A 17470-nucleotide genomic window follows, 5' to 3' on the forward strand; every position below is an offset into this window, starting at 1 on the left:
TTCTCTCCATTTTATCATTCTGTAGCGGAATGTATTAGTTCAACAAATTTTGAAGGAGAAGTTACTGCTATTTGTATATCATTGCAAAACCTCTTGTATAGATTAAATAAAATTGTAAACACATTATCAGATTCAAGAGCGGCCATACAAGCTATCTTATCACAACAATCTACAAAACGGACTAAAATTCAGGATTGTAAGAAAATGATCTATTACTTGTACCTATGTAAATAAACAACAGAAAAAAATTATTCATATTCATATTGATTTATTGCTTCAAACTGATCCCATACATGATATGGTACATGTTAAATGTTTAATATAATTACTAACAAACAACATATAAAAACTAAAATACAACATAATAGGGCTACATTAACTAAAATACAACATACATAAATTGCAACATAAGCAATTATATGTAATTTCAGAATCAACAAATAACCACAAAAGTAGATTTAACACTCAACAAAGCAATTCACAACTTAATTTAACATATTATAGATATATTAATTTGTCCTACAGAATTTATCTGTAATGTTGACACTCAATGTTTTAGGAGAAAAATTCGCTCCGGCGAATTTTTCTCCTAAAATATTAGTTTAACAGTTCGGAGTCAGTTTCAAACAACACGTCCTTCATGAGAAAACATCCCATCTTGAAGCCAGAACCTGGAAAAGAGGAAGTATATTTTTTTAAGTAAGGCGTTTTTCTAGTCAATTACGGCAATTTTCAGTAAATTCGTTCACACTGTAAAATCAGTTTTTAGGAATACAATTATGGTGATTACTTTCACGTGTTAATTCGAACTAAGTTTATAAATAGGCCTACCTAGTTGACTAGTTTCGGCTTGGGAGCCATCTTCAGAACTGCGAGGTTCTTGCGTCTTCCAGTGTCTTCATCCCCGTTGGGGGTGCGTTTTTGTTGTGTAGTGTGGAGGTATTGGAAGACGCAAGGACCAAAGCAGCTCTGAAGATGGCTCCCAAGCCGAAACTAGTAGGTATTAGAAACTTAATTCAAATTAACACGTGAAAGTAATCACCATATTGATAGCCTAGATCTAATACCACGTAAGTTATGTGATTTTTCTAAAATTTTCAGGAGAGACATAAAACTGTTTATTATTTATACATTCTATTTGAACTACTGAAAATAATTTACTACATTCTTACTGATTATTGTGCTTTTCTTTGGTTCAAATAGATAGATTGTAGGCTATAAATAATAAACAGTTTTATGTCTAGGGCTGCCAACCCTCCTGTATTTCCCGGGATCTCCCTATTTGCCTCTAATTTTAATAGTCTCCCAGCTCTCATATTTTTCTTCTCTTCGAGCATTTTTCTCCCTTATTTTTGCATAATGTAAAAACTATAATTCTAAACATTTGATTTTGCGGTGAATGATGTTTTATATGATGAATTTTGTTGTTGAAAAGACGCATTAAAATGTGCGGTCTTTATAGAACGTACCGGTAATGGTTGTCAAGAATGGGTTTCAGTGCTCACCCATTTAAAATCAAACAGTGTAAATGTTATACATTTGAAAAACTGGTTAGTTTTGTTTTAAGCATACCAAATAGTAATGCTCTTACAAAGAGGGTGTTTCATGTTTCATCTCATGAACAATAATTGGACAGATGTTCGAAACATGAGCACGACACATTCAATTAAATCAGGGCTGAAAACTGCAGACGATTTCAACTTTATCTGTCTCAAAATACCCTCCAAAATTAATATGTTAATAAAATACAAAATGATGTTCATAATTTAAGCCTAGCTGCCGAAGAGTAGAATAAATTTGTTTTTTAGTAACTGAACCAAATAATTTGTCTATTTTCTATGTGAAATTTTGTCGATTCCTTAGTCTCTCGCATTTCCTTAAAAAAAGTTGGCAACCCTATTTATGTCTCATGAAAATTTTGGAAACATCACATACTGTCATCCTCTGAGGAGTTTAGGGCTGAGAAGAATGCGGTTCCGACTAGCCTAGCACGGTACTGGTGTGAGAGGGAACAATGACAGCGGCAGTCTGGAAGGAAGTACAATCATACTGAAAACATTTCACTCGTATATAGAGTACCTAATACGTGCACACAGTCACACTATTACAAACTGAAGACTGTATATTTTTGGACGATTAATACTTCCCACTCTGCTCGGCTTGACTGTAGCAACAAAAGAATCTACCTGCAACCCCCCCGCACCGATGGCAAAAATACCTCAGGTCCCAGTGCTAAACTCGTCGGAGGAAGACAGTACGTGGTAGCTTACTGTATTTACTTATGTCTCAATTTATAAACTTACATTTAATTGATAATTTAGCCAGTAAGAGGAAGTTATAAATTTACTTCTTTTAATGTATGACTTTTGCAGGTTTTTCAGAGCGGATGGAAAAAACAGACAAATAAATCTTTTTATGAAGAAATAATATCGAAATATGAAGAGCAGCAAAAACAAAAGTTCAAAAAAATTAACGATAAATGGGTAATTATTCTTGTTTAGTTCTAATACATGGTTTACCATGCATATCCTTCAAGACTACTTTTGCTGTCGGCTCTGAATACCAGAAATTGATGTAGTGATAAGTGATATTGCAGTTTACTTACTTAGTTATGGCTTTTAAGGAACCCGGAGGTTCATTGGCACCCTCACATAAGCCCACCATTGGTCCTATCCTGAGCAAGATTAATCCAGTCTCTACCATCATATCCCACCTGCCTCAAATCCATTTTAATATTAATCTCATTTCTTTACTGTGGTCGTGCCAGAGAATCAGTCCCATTCCAAGGCTTATTTTGAGGTTTCGTAACAAACTGATTTTTATGGTGATGGGTTGTTAGTACTTTGCCCAAACCCCAAGCTGGAGGACCACCCCTTATCAGCTGTCCACGACTGCTTATTCAATATATTCGCAGCTACCCTCCATATCTGGAGGCCGTCTCCTCTATCCGCAACCTGAGGATGCGCCATGCCGTGGTGATAGGGACCCATAACATATGGATATTGCAATTTATTGATAATATTATTTCTTACTACTACTAATGCTACTCCCAATAATAATATAACAAAAATAATAATAATAATAATATTCACGATGTAGTAATAATAATAATAATAATAATAATAATAATAATAATAATGAACAGCAACGAGCGCAACTATCCTCGTCAAGTCTTTATCTTTCTTCCCAGCCTCCATCTTCTTCTCCTTCTCAGTGATGTGGGTCATCTTCAAACAAATTCTCATTCGAAGATTTATCTTGCGACATTCTTGCTTTTCAATTTATTTACTCTGTATGTTCTGGCTTGCAGGCTGTATGAAATGCGTTTGTGATTTATTTATGGATCATTTTCCCTGAATTTTCATTTTCCAAACCAACTTCAGATTTAGTTTAACGTGAAACGTTTATGCTCGAGTGTAAAATGAATAAAATGTTACGAAAATTTCAACATCTGACGTCAGTTGCTGCTTAGCAACGGCAATGAATTACGTGACTATTCTGACATAACATGCTTAGCAATGGACAGACGCTTATGTTGTTACCCAGTATGGTTTTTGCTCGATATTTGTGTCAGAGGAAGAACAATTGTTTGTATGCATCTGAAGTCTGATTAGTGTAATATGTTACTAGAGTTGACGGCAATTCGAAAGGCGGTAGACTGCTAGCGTTTGCGTCGAGAGAGACAGATAGAGAGAGCAAGGCAGCGTACAACATTGCCACATCGTACTTCACGAGCACGTGCAATACAAATAGCGCAGAAGAGAATTTAAATTATCAAAAGACAATAATGACCTTATCCGTTGATTACTGTAAGCATGACACCAAACAAACCCTCTTTCCTTCACTAACAATATTCTTTGCACGGTTTTCAATCCCACACCACATGCTTCTACAGTCGTTTCTTGCGTGTTGGCAACGTTGCAGTCAGGATCAAGATGGCCGGCAACGTTCTGCTCGTCAACGTTTTTAAAATAATTATACACCTTAAACACTATTTCCCGCGCCTGCCTGTGCAATATTTGTCTCTTTACAGTCTCTTCTTCCATTTATTTATCTTACACGTACACAGTAAATGTTAGTTTTACTTATTCAATGTATTGAAACACTCACACGTGAACAAACGAACTCTGGAAGTATTTGTTATAGACTGATTCTGATTGGTTCTACTGTACAAGTTTGTGACGTCACATACCAGAAATGCTACGGCGCATGTAGCAGCCGACCGCCTTCCGAAATGGCGTCTAGTCTATTCAGTGATGTATGCAATGGAGGGGGGAAAGGAACTGGTCATCCTACCCCGTTATCTCCTTATATGTTATACGTTAATTATGAGGTTCAAACCTATCACCGGACAGTTGACTAAACAACAGTGGTGTTTGCTAGAAAGATAGACTTCCTTTCTTGCATGAATTATTGTATATACATTTTTTTTTTACTTTATAAACCCTTCCTAACGGCTTTCTAACAAACTAATTTTTATGAAACAATAATTCCATCGTAAATACTTGTCCAGATCTACTACTGGGTTCAAAAAGTTCCCGGAATTTTACTACCATTTTTCGTATTGATATATAACAAGGGATATTATACATTTGTTTTGTTGGTAACATTCATGATGTCATTTCCTTAAAGTTTGTTGATAATGGCGATTGTTGGTTTTGAGTTGTAGGCAATTGTTTATCATAGTGTTTTGTTTGTTCGTCGCATTTTGTAATTATGTCCACAGAGCAACGTACAAACATCAAGTTCTGTGTTTTGTTACACAAAACTCCTGCAGAGACATTAAGATTGTTGGAAGAAGCATATGGCGAAGTAGCAATGAAAAAAACTCAAGTGCATGCCTGGCATAAACGCTTTTCTGGTGGCCGCAATAGCATCAAAGATGACGTACGCAGCGGCCGACCAACAACTGCAACAAATGAAGCAATCGCTCAGCGTGTGCGTAATGTTGTGAGGGACGACCGACGTAAAACCATAAAAGAGATAGCAGCAGAGATCGGAATATCAGTCGGAAGTGTACACAATGTTCTTCACAAGCATCACAACAGGCATTACGTGTCTCAGAAGTTAGTTCCGAAAATGTTGTCGGCAGAACAGAAAGAAACAAGAATGACTCTTGCTGGGGACATGATCAGTATGGCTGATGAAGATGGTGATTTCTTAAACAAAATTATTGCTGGTGATGAAACTTGGTGCTACTTGTACGACCCAGTCCCTAAACGACAGTCATCTGAGTGGAAATCGAAAACATCTCCTCGAAAGCAAAAATTTCCTAGGGACACTTCCAAAGGCAAAGTTATGTTGGAAGTTTTCTTCGACTCTCAGGGTCTCATCCACCATGAGTTCATTCCACAAGGTCGTACTGTAACGAAAGAATTGTACGTAGAAATCCTCCGTCGCCTCCGGGACGCAGTGAGAAGGAAACGTCCAGAAAAGTGGGTAGAAAACAACTGGTTCCTTATGCATGACAATGCACCTGCTCATCGCGCAATTATTGTAAAGAATTTTCTTGCCAGGCACAACATAACTGCTTTGGATCACCCACCATACTCTCCTGATCTCTCACCACCTGATTACTTTCTGTTTCCCCGTCTGAAAAGTCATCTGAAAGGACGGAGATTCAATGCTGAAGAGGTTATCGCAAACGCGACGAGAGCACTAAGACGGGTTTTACAAAATGGCTTCCAGGCCTGCTTCCAGGAACTCTACACGCGTTGGCAAAAGTGTGTTGTTGCGGAAGGCAACTATTTTGAAGGGAATGCTGTAGAATAGTGTTTAAGGTACGTTGTTTCTATGATACTAGCAAATTCCGGGAACTTTTTGAACCTAGTATGTATGATGTACATTCAATAAAGAAATAAATGAAAATAATCATTAATGATATAGCACATAGCACATAAATTGCATTAACATTATTTCACTCTCAGTCGCATTCACAATCCTTATAAATAACAACAAGTTCCAAAAAAATCTAAACACTACAATAACAGCAAACTGAGAACATAAATGGCTCACGCATTACAGGGATCCTATGAATTCCGTTACTTCCCCCCCCCTCATTTTTTTTAACATTCCCTAAGCAGTGTAATCTTTCTCCACTACTGTGGCCTAATGGTTAGCAGATCTGACCGTGAAACGAGTGTGCCTGGGTTCAAGTCCAGTTGCGGTCCTCATGACTTCAATAGTCATCTTATAAAAAGGAGATCGGCACAATAAACCTCAGGCTGTGGTGCAAGTCTTTAGGCCTTCCTAAGGAAGAAAAAAAAATGAAATCTCTAATGTGCAAGTTACATATATTTTAAAATGCGTTTGTTATAACTTTTTTTTGCAGAACTCTTTTCCTTCACCTAAGGAAAACAAGTCACTATTTATGGCTTTTATCTCAGATTTTCGAAGTCATTTTATGGAGCCCATCCAACTGCAAGAAACAGAGAAACAGGTAAGTTCTGTTATATGAAATCTGTAATGTGGGAAGTAGATATTTTGTACTCAAATATCTTTTTCCTAAGTCTTGATTGCTGTTCCTCTTTATTACATAATTACGAGTATGTTTATGGAAATGTTATACGAGGCGCGTCCATAAAGTAACTTTCCCACTCGTCCCACAGCTAGCAAACCATATGTTGCGCGAAGCGACTGCATGTACATGATAAGGTAATGTCCTGGCATGGCGCATGCGCTAGCAGAACTTCCCGAGTGCTCTCAGTAGCTTCGTTGCATTGGTTGAAGCGTGAAGTGCGGGCAGTGATACAGTTTTTGAATGCACAGGGCATAACGCTGATTGAAATTGATCGTCAGCTGTGCCAGATCTATGGGCCTAACGTCATGAGCAAGCAGACGGTGCGTTGCTCCACAAGGTCGTCCGTGATGATGGTTGGCCTCCCACTGCGCTCCTCGTCATGCACATTTTGGCGTCCTGCTGAAAATTGTCTACAGCAGCAATGCACCATCTGCTTGCCCATAGACCATATATTATAAGAAAGACTAAATGCGAACAAGAAAATACAAAACAAACACAAGAACAAAAATACATCAGACTAACATACAAAAACAAGAACACATACAAGGGATTGCATCATCTTTCAAGAAACTAAAATACAACAGTGCATACAGAACACAGAACACACTACAAAAACATCTTAACACACAGACAAGACACAGAAATAAATACAACTTAATAGGTGTGTACAAACTATCATGCAGTAGTGCAACGACTTCTACATTGGACAGACTGGAAGATCATTTAAAACACGTTACAAGGAACATATCACAGCCATAACCAAGCCATGCAGCAATTCAGCCTACACAGAACACATCACAAAATCTATTATAATTACAGCAGCAACATAGACACCGAATGAAAATATTACCAGTACACATCCAGCCAAAAAACACAGAAACTTGACACGCTAGAACAATATAAAATTTACAAACATACAAAAAGACACCCAAAGCACATCCTGAACACTCAACTCCATTTCAGAACACACTCCGTTTCGACACAATCATGAACATACCCCACCACAACAGGAAACCAGATGATAGCGCGGGACCTTCACTAGACTTTGGACAATGAAGAATATCACTTCGAAACTAGTCAGCCAAGTAATTTCCTCATCAACACAGTAAAGAGATATAGATCAGTGAAAAATATTAATTCCGTATCAGAATCCAGAAATGGAAAAATAACTACTTGATGTCATTAAAAAAAAAACAGAGTCCTTGGCGCATCCTTTATATCCTAGTTTTTAAAACATGCTAAATTTTCACCCCCTGCAACTTTCATTTATAAGGTAAATTAAATTACGGAAACTATAAGCAATATTCCACTCTCTTTATATTTATTATTCTCTAAAGGGAAAGTAATTTATTGTTACTTAATAGTGATGTTTTACACAAGTTCTTCCCCTATTTGCTCTTTGTCGGTAATTTCCATACTTTTTTTTTTGTCTTGTAACATTTAAGAACATTACATTTTAGAGTTTAAGGCTGTGTGGCTTATTATTTCTTAAGTGTGTTAGTGCGAATATGGGAAGTATTTTGTCATTTTACATTTTGCCTTCCCTTGTTCCTGCACTCCATATCTTTCCTTTGTTGTTCTCTATGTCCTTCTAGCTCTCCTGATTGCTTCGTTGCTAACCATTCTTTTCTTACCTCTTTCTTCTGCACTCTGTTTGGTTCTTTAAACCCTTTTCTCTCATTCTAGATTAAAGACAACAAAGAAACAGGTAGTGAAGAACAAAGTTCTGACAAACAGACATTTTCACGAACTTCTTCAAGTGGTCTATCCAAAATTGAGAATGAATTTGACATCCTGGAGAATCTGGGGAAAGGTACCTATGGATGCGTTATAAAGGTAAGCTTATATATGTCTTTTTTTTATTCTTATTGTAATATTAATGCTGAGGTTTCAGATCATAATTACTACTACAACACTACTACTACTACTGCTGCTGCTGCTGCTGCTGCTGCCACCACAGTATTGTATTTATTCATTCCCTGTACAATTTATTACAGATTATAGGTTCGTCATTAGATACAAACACAAAATACAAACGCAAAAAATACACACACATACACACACAAATAAGATTTCTAGTATGAATTTAATTGATTTCTAGTATGAATTTAATTTTAACAGTCTTAAGTTTTCCAAAGAATAGTAAAACTACCAAAGACACAATAAATAACAAGATATAATATAATACATTTTCCGTTTACAAAACATTAAATAAATATTACTATTACTATCACCATTACTACTACACCACTACTACCAGTTACTACTACAGCTACTACCACCACCATCTACTACTACAGCTATTACCACCATCTACTTCTATTACTACTACCACCACCTACTACTACTATTACTACTACAGCTACTACCACCACCTACTACTACTACTACTACTACTACTACTACTACTACTACTACATTTAGTACCACTACCTACTATTACTACAGCTACTACCACTACCACTACCACTACTACTACTACTACTACTACTACTACTACTACTACTACATTTAGTACCACTACCTACTATTACTACAGCTACTACCACTACCACTACCACTACTACTACTACTACTACTACTATTACTACAGCTACTACCACCACCTGCTGTTACTACCACCATTACCTCCTACTACTACTACTACTACTACTACTACTACTATTACTACAGCTACTACCACCACCTGCTGTTACTACCACCATTACCTACTACTACTACTACTACTACTACTACTACTATTACTACAGCTACTACCACCACCTGCTGTTACTACCACCATTACCTACTACTACTACTACTACTACTACTACCATCACCACAGTTATTACTACTACAGCTACTACCACTACTGTTGCTACCAGCACCACCTTCTACTACTGCTGCTACAACTGATGCTGCTGCACCTAATTCAGATATTGATGCACATTGAAGTGAAAGTGATAATTAATTAGTCACTTCTTTTAATAGGTACGAAATAAGTTCGAAAGCAACGAATATGCTATAAAACTTGTGAAGTTGAATACTAAGGATAAAAAACTGATGGATAAGTATAAACGTGAAGCTGAAGTTTTGGCTAGATTGAAGCATGATCATGTGGTACGTTATTTCGGTTCCTGGCTGGAGAAGGACATCACTAGCTTTGCATCTGAATTTGGAATTAATATTTCTCCATCCCCAGCTGCCAGCGGCTTCACTGATGATGAAGTGAGTAAAATGTAGTGTACAATGTGTACATATTTGACATAATATTAGTTTATGTTCTGTTGACTTGTTGGTAAATTACGAAAATGATGAATTTTCATTTTATTAATAATTTAGGCCTACCAGTACCTACTTAATAATTATTGATTTTCTGATAACAAAACAAAACATATGTTCTGTTATGTTTTTTCTGTACAACTTTTTCACTAATTACACTGTTATAACTTGTATCACAGTTCATAGAAAGATTTTTGTGGTTTAAGCCTACTTCTGGAATATGTATAATGAAAAAGTGTTATTGTTAAAGAAATCCATTTTGTACTCTTATTGTGCAGCTACTTGTTACTGATGGCGTCAGCAAGAGGCAAAAGAATGAAATTTTGGAACCTGAATTTGATGAATCAGAATACTATGATGAAGACTATGACATCGATGACTCATCAGATGAGGATGAAGGAACTGATTCCTCGTATGTATGAAGTATATTATATTATAGGTACCAACTTCTTTGAAATATTGAGAGGGAAGAGGCAAGACTGCACAAAAGTCCGAGATTCCACCACTGTTGAGTAACAGCATAGCCTATTTGACCGTGAAACGAGTGGGCCCGGGTTCGAATCCTGGTTGGGACAAGTTACCTGGTTGAGGGAAAACCCATTAATAGCAAATGCTGGGTAACTTTCAGTGCCGGACCCTGGTCTCATTTCGCTGGCATTATCACCTTCATTTCACTTACAAGGAGAGGACACGCTCTGTATATCACCGAATTAAATCAGATTTTGTGACATGAAAGTACAAGACACACTGTTTAAAGTCATACCTGGTATGGATGGCCAATGACCCCTCGTTTTGGAAATATTGGCTATTGTTTATGACATACTTCCCTTAGGTACCTAATAAGGAAACATTAGACTGTGTAACAGCGTAGCTCATGTGGTTGGATGCTGAGTTGTTATCCAGGTAACCCGAGTTCGAATCCTAATGCCTTCTCATTTTTTAAAGTTTGATATTATTATTATTATTATTATTATTATTATTATTATTACTATTATTATTATTATTATTATTATTATTATTATTATTATTATTATTATTATTATTTTAATTTTAATTCACTTGCAGTTGTCAGTTCCTATATTCAAAGCTATGTTGAAATATGCGTGGTATGTATCAAAATTGATAAACGAATGGGAAATGTTTGTAAATGCGAAGGATATCTGTTTCACAGCAGAAGTGCGGAAAAATGTGTGTGACTGTGGACAACCTTCTTTCATTTGCTGTGCATGGTGCAGGAAATATGTATGTTTTGTGTGTTTTTATGACATCATAATGAATCGAGTACAAAATGAAATGGAATAGCTGCTACAGAAATACAACAGACACCAGTGACACAACTTACCTTCCTACGTGAGCAGTATTTCATTGTTTATCCTTTACAATACAATGTTAGTTAATTAGTGATTTGTTTAAAACATGATGGAGCATTCAATACATTGAGAAATATGATATAGGTATGTAAATAGATAACTGTGATCACAATATTAATCATTATTAAAAGAAAAAAATATAGGACCAGTTAAGATTCGAACTCAGGTTGCCTGGATAACAACTCAGCATCCAACCATATGGGCTATGCTGTTACATAGTCTAATGCTTCCCTATTGAGCACCTAACGGAAGTATGTCACAAACAATAGCCAATATTTCCAAAACAAGGGGTCATTGGCCACCCATACCAGGTATGACTTTAAACAGTACTTCTTGTAGTTTCATCTCACACAATCTTATTCCATTCGGTGATATACAGAGCGTGTCCTCTCCTTATTAGACACTAAATCACCATCACAGGGTTCAAATCCTGGTTAGAACAAATTACCTGGTTGAGATTTTTTCCGTGATTTTCCGTCAACCCATTAAGAGCAAATTCTGGGTAACTGGCATCTCATTCAGACGCTAGATAACTATGACAATTGCTAAAGCATAGTAAAATAACCAATTAAAAAGACATTATCATCATCCTGTAGCTCTACGGCCCTTTAAGTTTAGCCTCGGCTTCCTTTGTGATTGATGCCCATATATCTCGATCCAAAGCCTTGTTTCTCCACCTTCTTACTCTCAGCTGTCTCAATCATTTTCCACATCATCACTCCATTTAAGCCTGGGTCTTCCTCTCTTTCTACTGCCTCCCATCTTTCTTTCTAAAATCTTCTTCACCATTCTATCCTGGCTCATTCTTTGTACATGTCCCAGCCATCTCAATCAATAAAAAAGACAGTGAGGCACAATATGAGGATAGCATCGAATTATGATAGAAATTACTGCAACTGGAGACATTTACTTTTGGATGTAATGTCATAGGATGTACAGGGACATCATTTTATTTTTACTAACTTTTCTAATATTAACTTGCTATACCTTTGGATCACCGATTATGAACCGGAAACACCGTTGCTACCCCCTTCTGGAGTTCGATGATACTGGCGTAATATACAAACAAATCACTTTACTAGGTATAGGAGGGAAGAAAAGTAGTTCATTTACGTAAACTAGGAAATATCGCGATTTTGAATTTGATAATTTTCATTAGGTTTTTGTTTAATCAAAATACAGTACAGCATTACCAATGAGTGTTTTTACTCACGAACTGAGCTTTCCATGCGGACGTATTTATTATGCAGTGTATATTATACTGTCTACAGCACATTAGCATACACTATAGAGAATGAAGTTAAATTTAAAATAAACATAATATGGATATTTAAACACATTTTTGAAAATGGTGGCTTCAGTTCTAATGTGCATATTATCGCACTATAGACTATTGTACGTAATTCCAATTACCAGGTTCGTACTTCGTATAAGTGACTCATGTTGAAAAATTCTATACCTACTCTATGAAAGAGACCTTACGTACTGTAAATTCAATCTTCACTGCTGCCCGATCCGAAAAGGTAAAATTACTCGGACATGCTATCTACTGTCCGTCCAAGTGGTTACGTCGCAGCGTCGTAGAAAGGAAGGAAATCACATGACATTTAATTACTTAACGAGGCCCTTTTATTTAAGTTATTTTAAATAATTGTATGGGTATAATATTACGTAGAGGTCCAATTCCTAACAGAAATTAATGTTCTCAGAAAAGAGCTAAGACAGCCCAGCCACTAGCATTTACAGAGAGGCGAATAGAAGCAGGTAGGGGAAACCAGGATGCGATGTAGGCAAATGGAAAATGATGCAATATTGAACGCTCTTTCGTCACTGGAAAACACGAACATATTTTTGGAACATACTGTTTACTATGACCGTAAGGCTACTATGACTATATGCGGTCTTGGATCTGTGTGGAGGATGGTTGAACTTCATTAGTAGAAGGGTTGGGAGTGAAGTACATTCAAAAACTCAGGTACAATAAAAATTGAAGTAAAAATAAAATGATGTCCCTGTATAAGATAACTACAGATGCAATTATTATTATTTTGTGTTATTAAAAAAAAAAGTTAATTTCCGTTTCACTCTGACATGAGATTGACTGATTGACAAGCATACTGTCTTCCCTCTCCCTTCAACCCTTATTCAGGTATCTCTTGAGCAAATGTGCTTTGGTCGTCCAGCAGAACTGAAATAATTGTTTTGCATGCAAAATCTTCAAGTCTTCTTTCACTTGACAGAATCTAAAAGAAGCTAGCAACAACCAACCTGCTGTACTGTGGAGGAACTAAAAGATCACAGTGTATTTGATGTTATGCTTCTGTACGTATCTTGAAATGAAAGCTTAAATTTTAATGACACAACCAGAGCTTTCTGAAATGTTTGTTCATAAAAGCTCAACATAGCCTGGGTTCTCGTTCTAAAAATGACCCTTTATTATCTATGCCTTGCCATGAAGCAGCTCACTATTCTTCCTCTTTCACAGCATCAGCAATTCGTTTCTGGAACTCCCTACCCAGCTCCCTCAGGAACTGCCGAACAATATTGCAATTTAAAAGTAAATTATTCAAACACGTGACCAGTATAAGTCACATAACTCCTAGCCTCAGATTTAATTTTCCTTTTCCTTTATCTTATTATGATTGTTGTATGCACTTTTATCATTGAAATTATAAATCTTCGTTGTAATCCTACAAATTGTTATTTTACTCATTCTTCTGAAAATGTTTTCTTTCTTTCTCATTCACGTTTAATTTATTGTCCTTTGTGTTTATTTGTGTATATGTAATTCTCCTCAGTGTTGTATTATAATTTACGTTTGAATTTGTAATTCTTGTAATCTGTAATATTAGTTCACTTACCGCTTGCATATTCATTGAGTGTAACTTCTAAGCCTTATATTATTTTGTAATTACGTATTATTTAGTATGTTTACATTATTTTACTCAACTTGTGCTTGTATGACTATATCAATTTTTGAGTGTTCTTTAAATATTAGTCTGTAATCATTAACTTGTATTACTGCAAATTGTATAATCTTCTTTTGTATCTGGCTAAGTAGAAGAGAAGGCCTAATGCCTTGACTTCGCCAGAATAAATAAATAAATATTATTATTATTATTATTATTATTATTATTATTATTATTATTATTATATATTTGTGATAAATGTAAACCTTGTCTTTGCAATGATATTTCATGTAAAATATTTATTTTTTATTTTTTCAGGTCCGAGTCAGACTCTTCATATAGGATTGTATTTGAGAATGATGGAATACCATTGTCAGATGAAGCAAGCTGCCTACCAGACCTGTTCAGCATGGTTGGTATAGGCGGTATGAATTCTAGTGATACAGATTCGAAACAAACTAATTCCCAGTCAGATCAATGCAGCGAAGTTGTTACAGATGGCAAGAATTCTATTTCAAAACAAACTCATTCTGAACTAGATCAGTGCAGCAAAGATGGTGCAGGTGACAAGGATTCTGACGATAGTGATTGTGAACAAATTCAATGGATATGTATTCTAATGGAATTCTGCGAAAGCAATTTAAGGTGATTATTTAAATACACCAAACTTGTCTTAATGACCACCTCTGTTAAGCAACCATTTCTGTCATCAGACAATTTTGATAGCAACTGAATACAATGTCCACAAGTTGCGTGTATTTAATTTATTTCATTTATTGTATTCCATAGATCTTCCATCAGCATTGTAACTTTGAGATGTGGAGCAAATAAAGAATTATACAAAAATATAATAGGCCTATATGAAAAAAATGACAATAGGCTATTGTTTAAGATTCAAGTTGTTGAAGAGATTAACATTTTATTAACTTCAGATGCCCCTCATTTCTCATCGCAGCAAGCAAACGCATATATTGTAATGAAAATTCAAAACCCATCATATGTAGGTACAAAATATGTTATAACTCTAGCATATTGTATAGCAACATGTTTTACTTCTTTCAAAAGATTTTACCCAACGTTTTTAACCTCATGAATACACGAGTTAATTGTGTTTATATCACCACATCGACATCGACATATGTTATAACTCTAGAACATTGTATAGCAACATGTTTTACTTCTTTCAAAAGATTTTACCCAACGTTTTTAACCTCATGAATACACGAGTTAATAGTGTTTATATCACCACATCGACATCACATACACCACTATATAGTACCAAAGTATATTTAATTTATTTTAACAATTAATTCTATCCAATGTCTTAATTTTTATATAATTAATGGTAAAAAATAATATCCAATATCCAATTTAATAACCTTATATGCAATATATTATTTCATTTTTTCAATGTACCGAAGTGCGTATGATATTTCCATGCAGATATTCTGCGTCATCATACGATGAAAGAGTAATGGAACGGAGAAAAATTCTCTCCGGCGCCGGGATTTGAACCCGGGTTTTCAGCTCTACGTGCTGATGCTTTATCCACTAAGCCACACCGGATACAACCCCGACGTCGGAAAGAATTATCTGCATGGAAATATCATATGTACTTCGGTACATTGAAATAATATATATATATATATATATATATATATATATATATATATATATAAATAATATATGATATGCGTAAATCACGAAGTGATTTAAGACGGCGCCTATTCCGTCGGATCCCGGCCAACTAGTCACTCATAACGAGTGCACCTCAGCACATGTGTGGACTTCGGTCCTATGTTCATAGACATCTATGACGTAGTGCAGAGGGTGGCCACTAGAGGGAACCCAAGAGTTGGAACTCAATCAGAGACAATTCTTTCCGACGTCGGTGTTGTATCCGGTGTGGCTTAGTGGATAAAGCATCAGCACGTAGAGCTGAAAACCCGGGTTCAAATCCCGGCGCCGGAGAGAATTTTTCTCCGTTCCATTACTCTTTCATCTTATATGCAATGTTAAATGTACTATACTATGTCTTATAATAATACACCAATTATGTACATAGCTTTCACATAATTGCCATTTCAGTATATTACTTTGTGTTCACATAATTATATATTCTATATCGTTTACCACCTGAAGATGACCTGCTGAAAGGTCGAAAATATTTGTGGAAACTAATATGTACCCGGTACCAGTACTAATGAGATGATAGGTTATTAACCTTCATTTCATAATTTGTTAAGTTGTTGACTGATATAATTAAATGATAAATTCTTTTATATATTGATCAACTTATCTGAATAGTGGAAATAAATATGTCCTTCAAATTCTCATGTGGACTTCACATTTTTTAGCATTTTCATAATTTTTCTACTAATATTATTTAGTATGCATTTGTTTGTGTTGGAGCTATGACAGAGTGGAGCTTCATACATTGTATTAGAAAAAAAAAGTGAAAATAAAATCCAAGTACTGTGTTATGCCAAGAAAGATAATGAAGTAGTACCGGTAGGCTAATTTAGAATTAATCTTTACAGGGTTGCAATAGACAATGGATTGTATGAAAATGAAAAACGAGTGTGGAGATTGTTTAGAGAGATGATTGCAGGTTTGGTATACATCCATGAGCAGGACTATGTTCATAGAGACTTGAAACCAATGAACATTTTATTAGATTCTAATGATCGTGTGAAGATTGGTGATTTTGGATTTGCTAGACATGTCAGCGTATCAAGGTAAGCACTCATTTGTATAGTTCTTAAATATTTTAAGGTGAAGAAAGACATATTCTATTTAGTGTAAGCAGCTATTAAATACAGGATGATTCTTATAGAACCGAACTCGATAAATTAGTTACAAAATGGGAAATATAATATTGAATCATTTCAAACCACTTTTAAAATCAAGTGCACCTAATGCCACCTTTCAGAAGGATGAAGAAGGAATGTAGTTTCAGAAATGCATTTTCATTAGTCTGGACAAATCACAGTACATTCATCAATTAACTTGTACCGGTAGTATACCAGTACACAAATATTGTGCATACCAATATTTTATTTAATTGAAAATATCTTAACAAAATGGATAAATGAGAAAAGAAAGAAATTTTCCTTTATGTCTTCCTTAGCAGAGGAAGTAAGCAATATTCAGGAATTATTGTAAAGTACAGTCCAGTACCAGTGGTGTATACTGGTTAAAGGGTTTGGGCTACGGCTGACCCTATTATTACACAAAATATATCTAACAATTACTTTAATTTTAATTACTATGGTAAAACTAATAATACAAAATTATTACATTATGTTATATTATAAACTTTTTCTTTTGTAATTTCCTTGGGCTACCGCCGGTAGCCCTGGTAGCCCGCAAAATACGCCCCTGTCCACTACCAGTATGTATATATACTG

General features: G+C 35.5%; 1 protein-coding gene across 3 annotated transcripts in view; it reads left to right on the forward strand.

Moving 5' to 3' along the window:
* Positions 1 to 17470, forward strand: part of LOC138704579 (eIF-2-alpha kinase GCN2-like) — a 73007-nt gene that overhangs the window by 4015 nt on the left and 51522 nt on the right. For all 3 annotated transcript variants that reach the window (XR_011333371.1, XR_011333372.1, XM_069832625.1), the window contains exons 2-8: positions 2373 to 2483; positions 6332 to 6439; positions 8207 to 8356; positions 9491 to 9727; positions 10060 to 10193; positions 14379 to 14705; positions 16601 to 16798. Coding sequence is in view for 1 of the 3 variants with exons in the window: in XM_069832625.1 (XP_069688726.1) it covers positions 2373 to 2483; positions 6332 to 6439; positions 8207 to 8356; positions 9491 to 9727; positions 10060 to 10193; positions 14379 to 14705; positions 16601 to 16798 (1265 nt within the window). In the remaining 2 variants the exon portion in view is untranslated. The remainder of the gene's footprint in view (positions 1 to 2372; positions 2484 to 6331; positions 6440 to 8206; positions 8357 to 9490; positions 9728 to 10059; positions 10194 to 14378; positions 14706 to 16600; positions 16799 to 17470) is intronic.

Source organism: Periplaneta americana, chromosome 8 (assembly GCF_040183065.1).
Source record: "Periplaneta americana isolate PAMFEO1 chromosome 8, P.americana_PAMFEO1_priV1, whole genome shotgun sequence".
In the NCBI taxonomy this organism is placed as follows: domain Eukaryota; kingdom Metazoa; phylum Arthropoda; class Insecta; order Blattodea; family Blattidae; genus Periplaneta; species Periplaneta americana.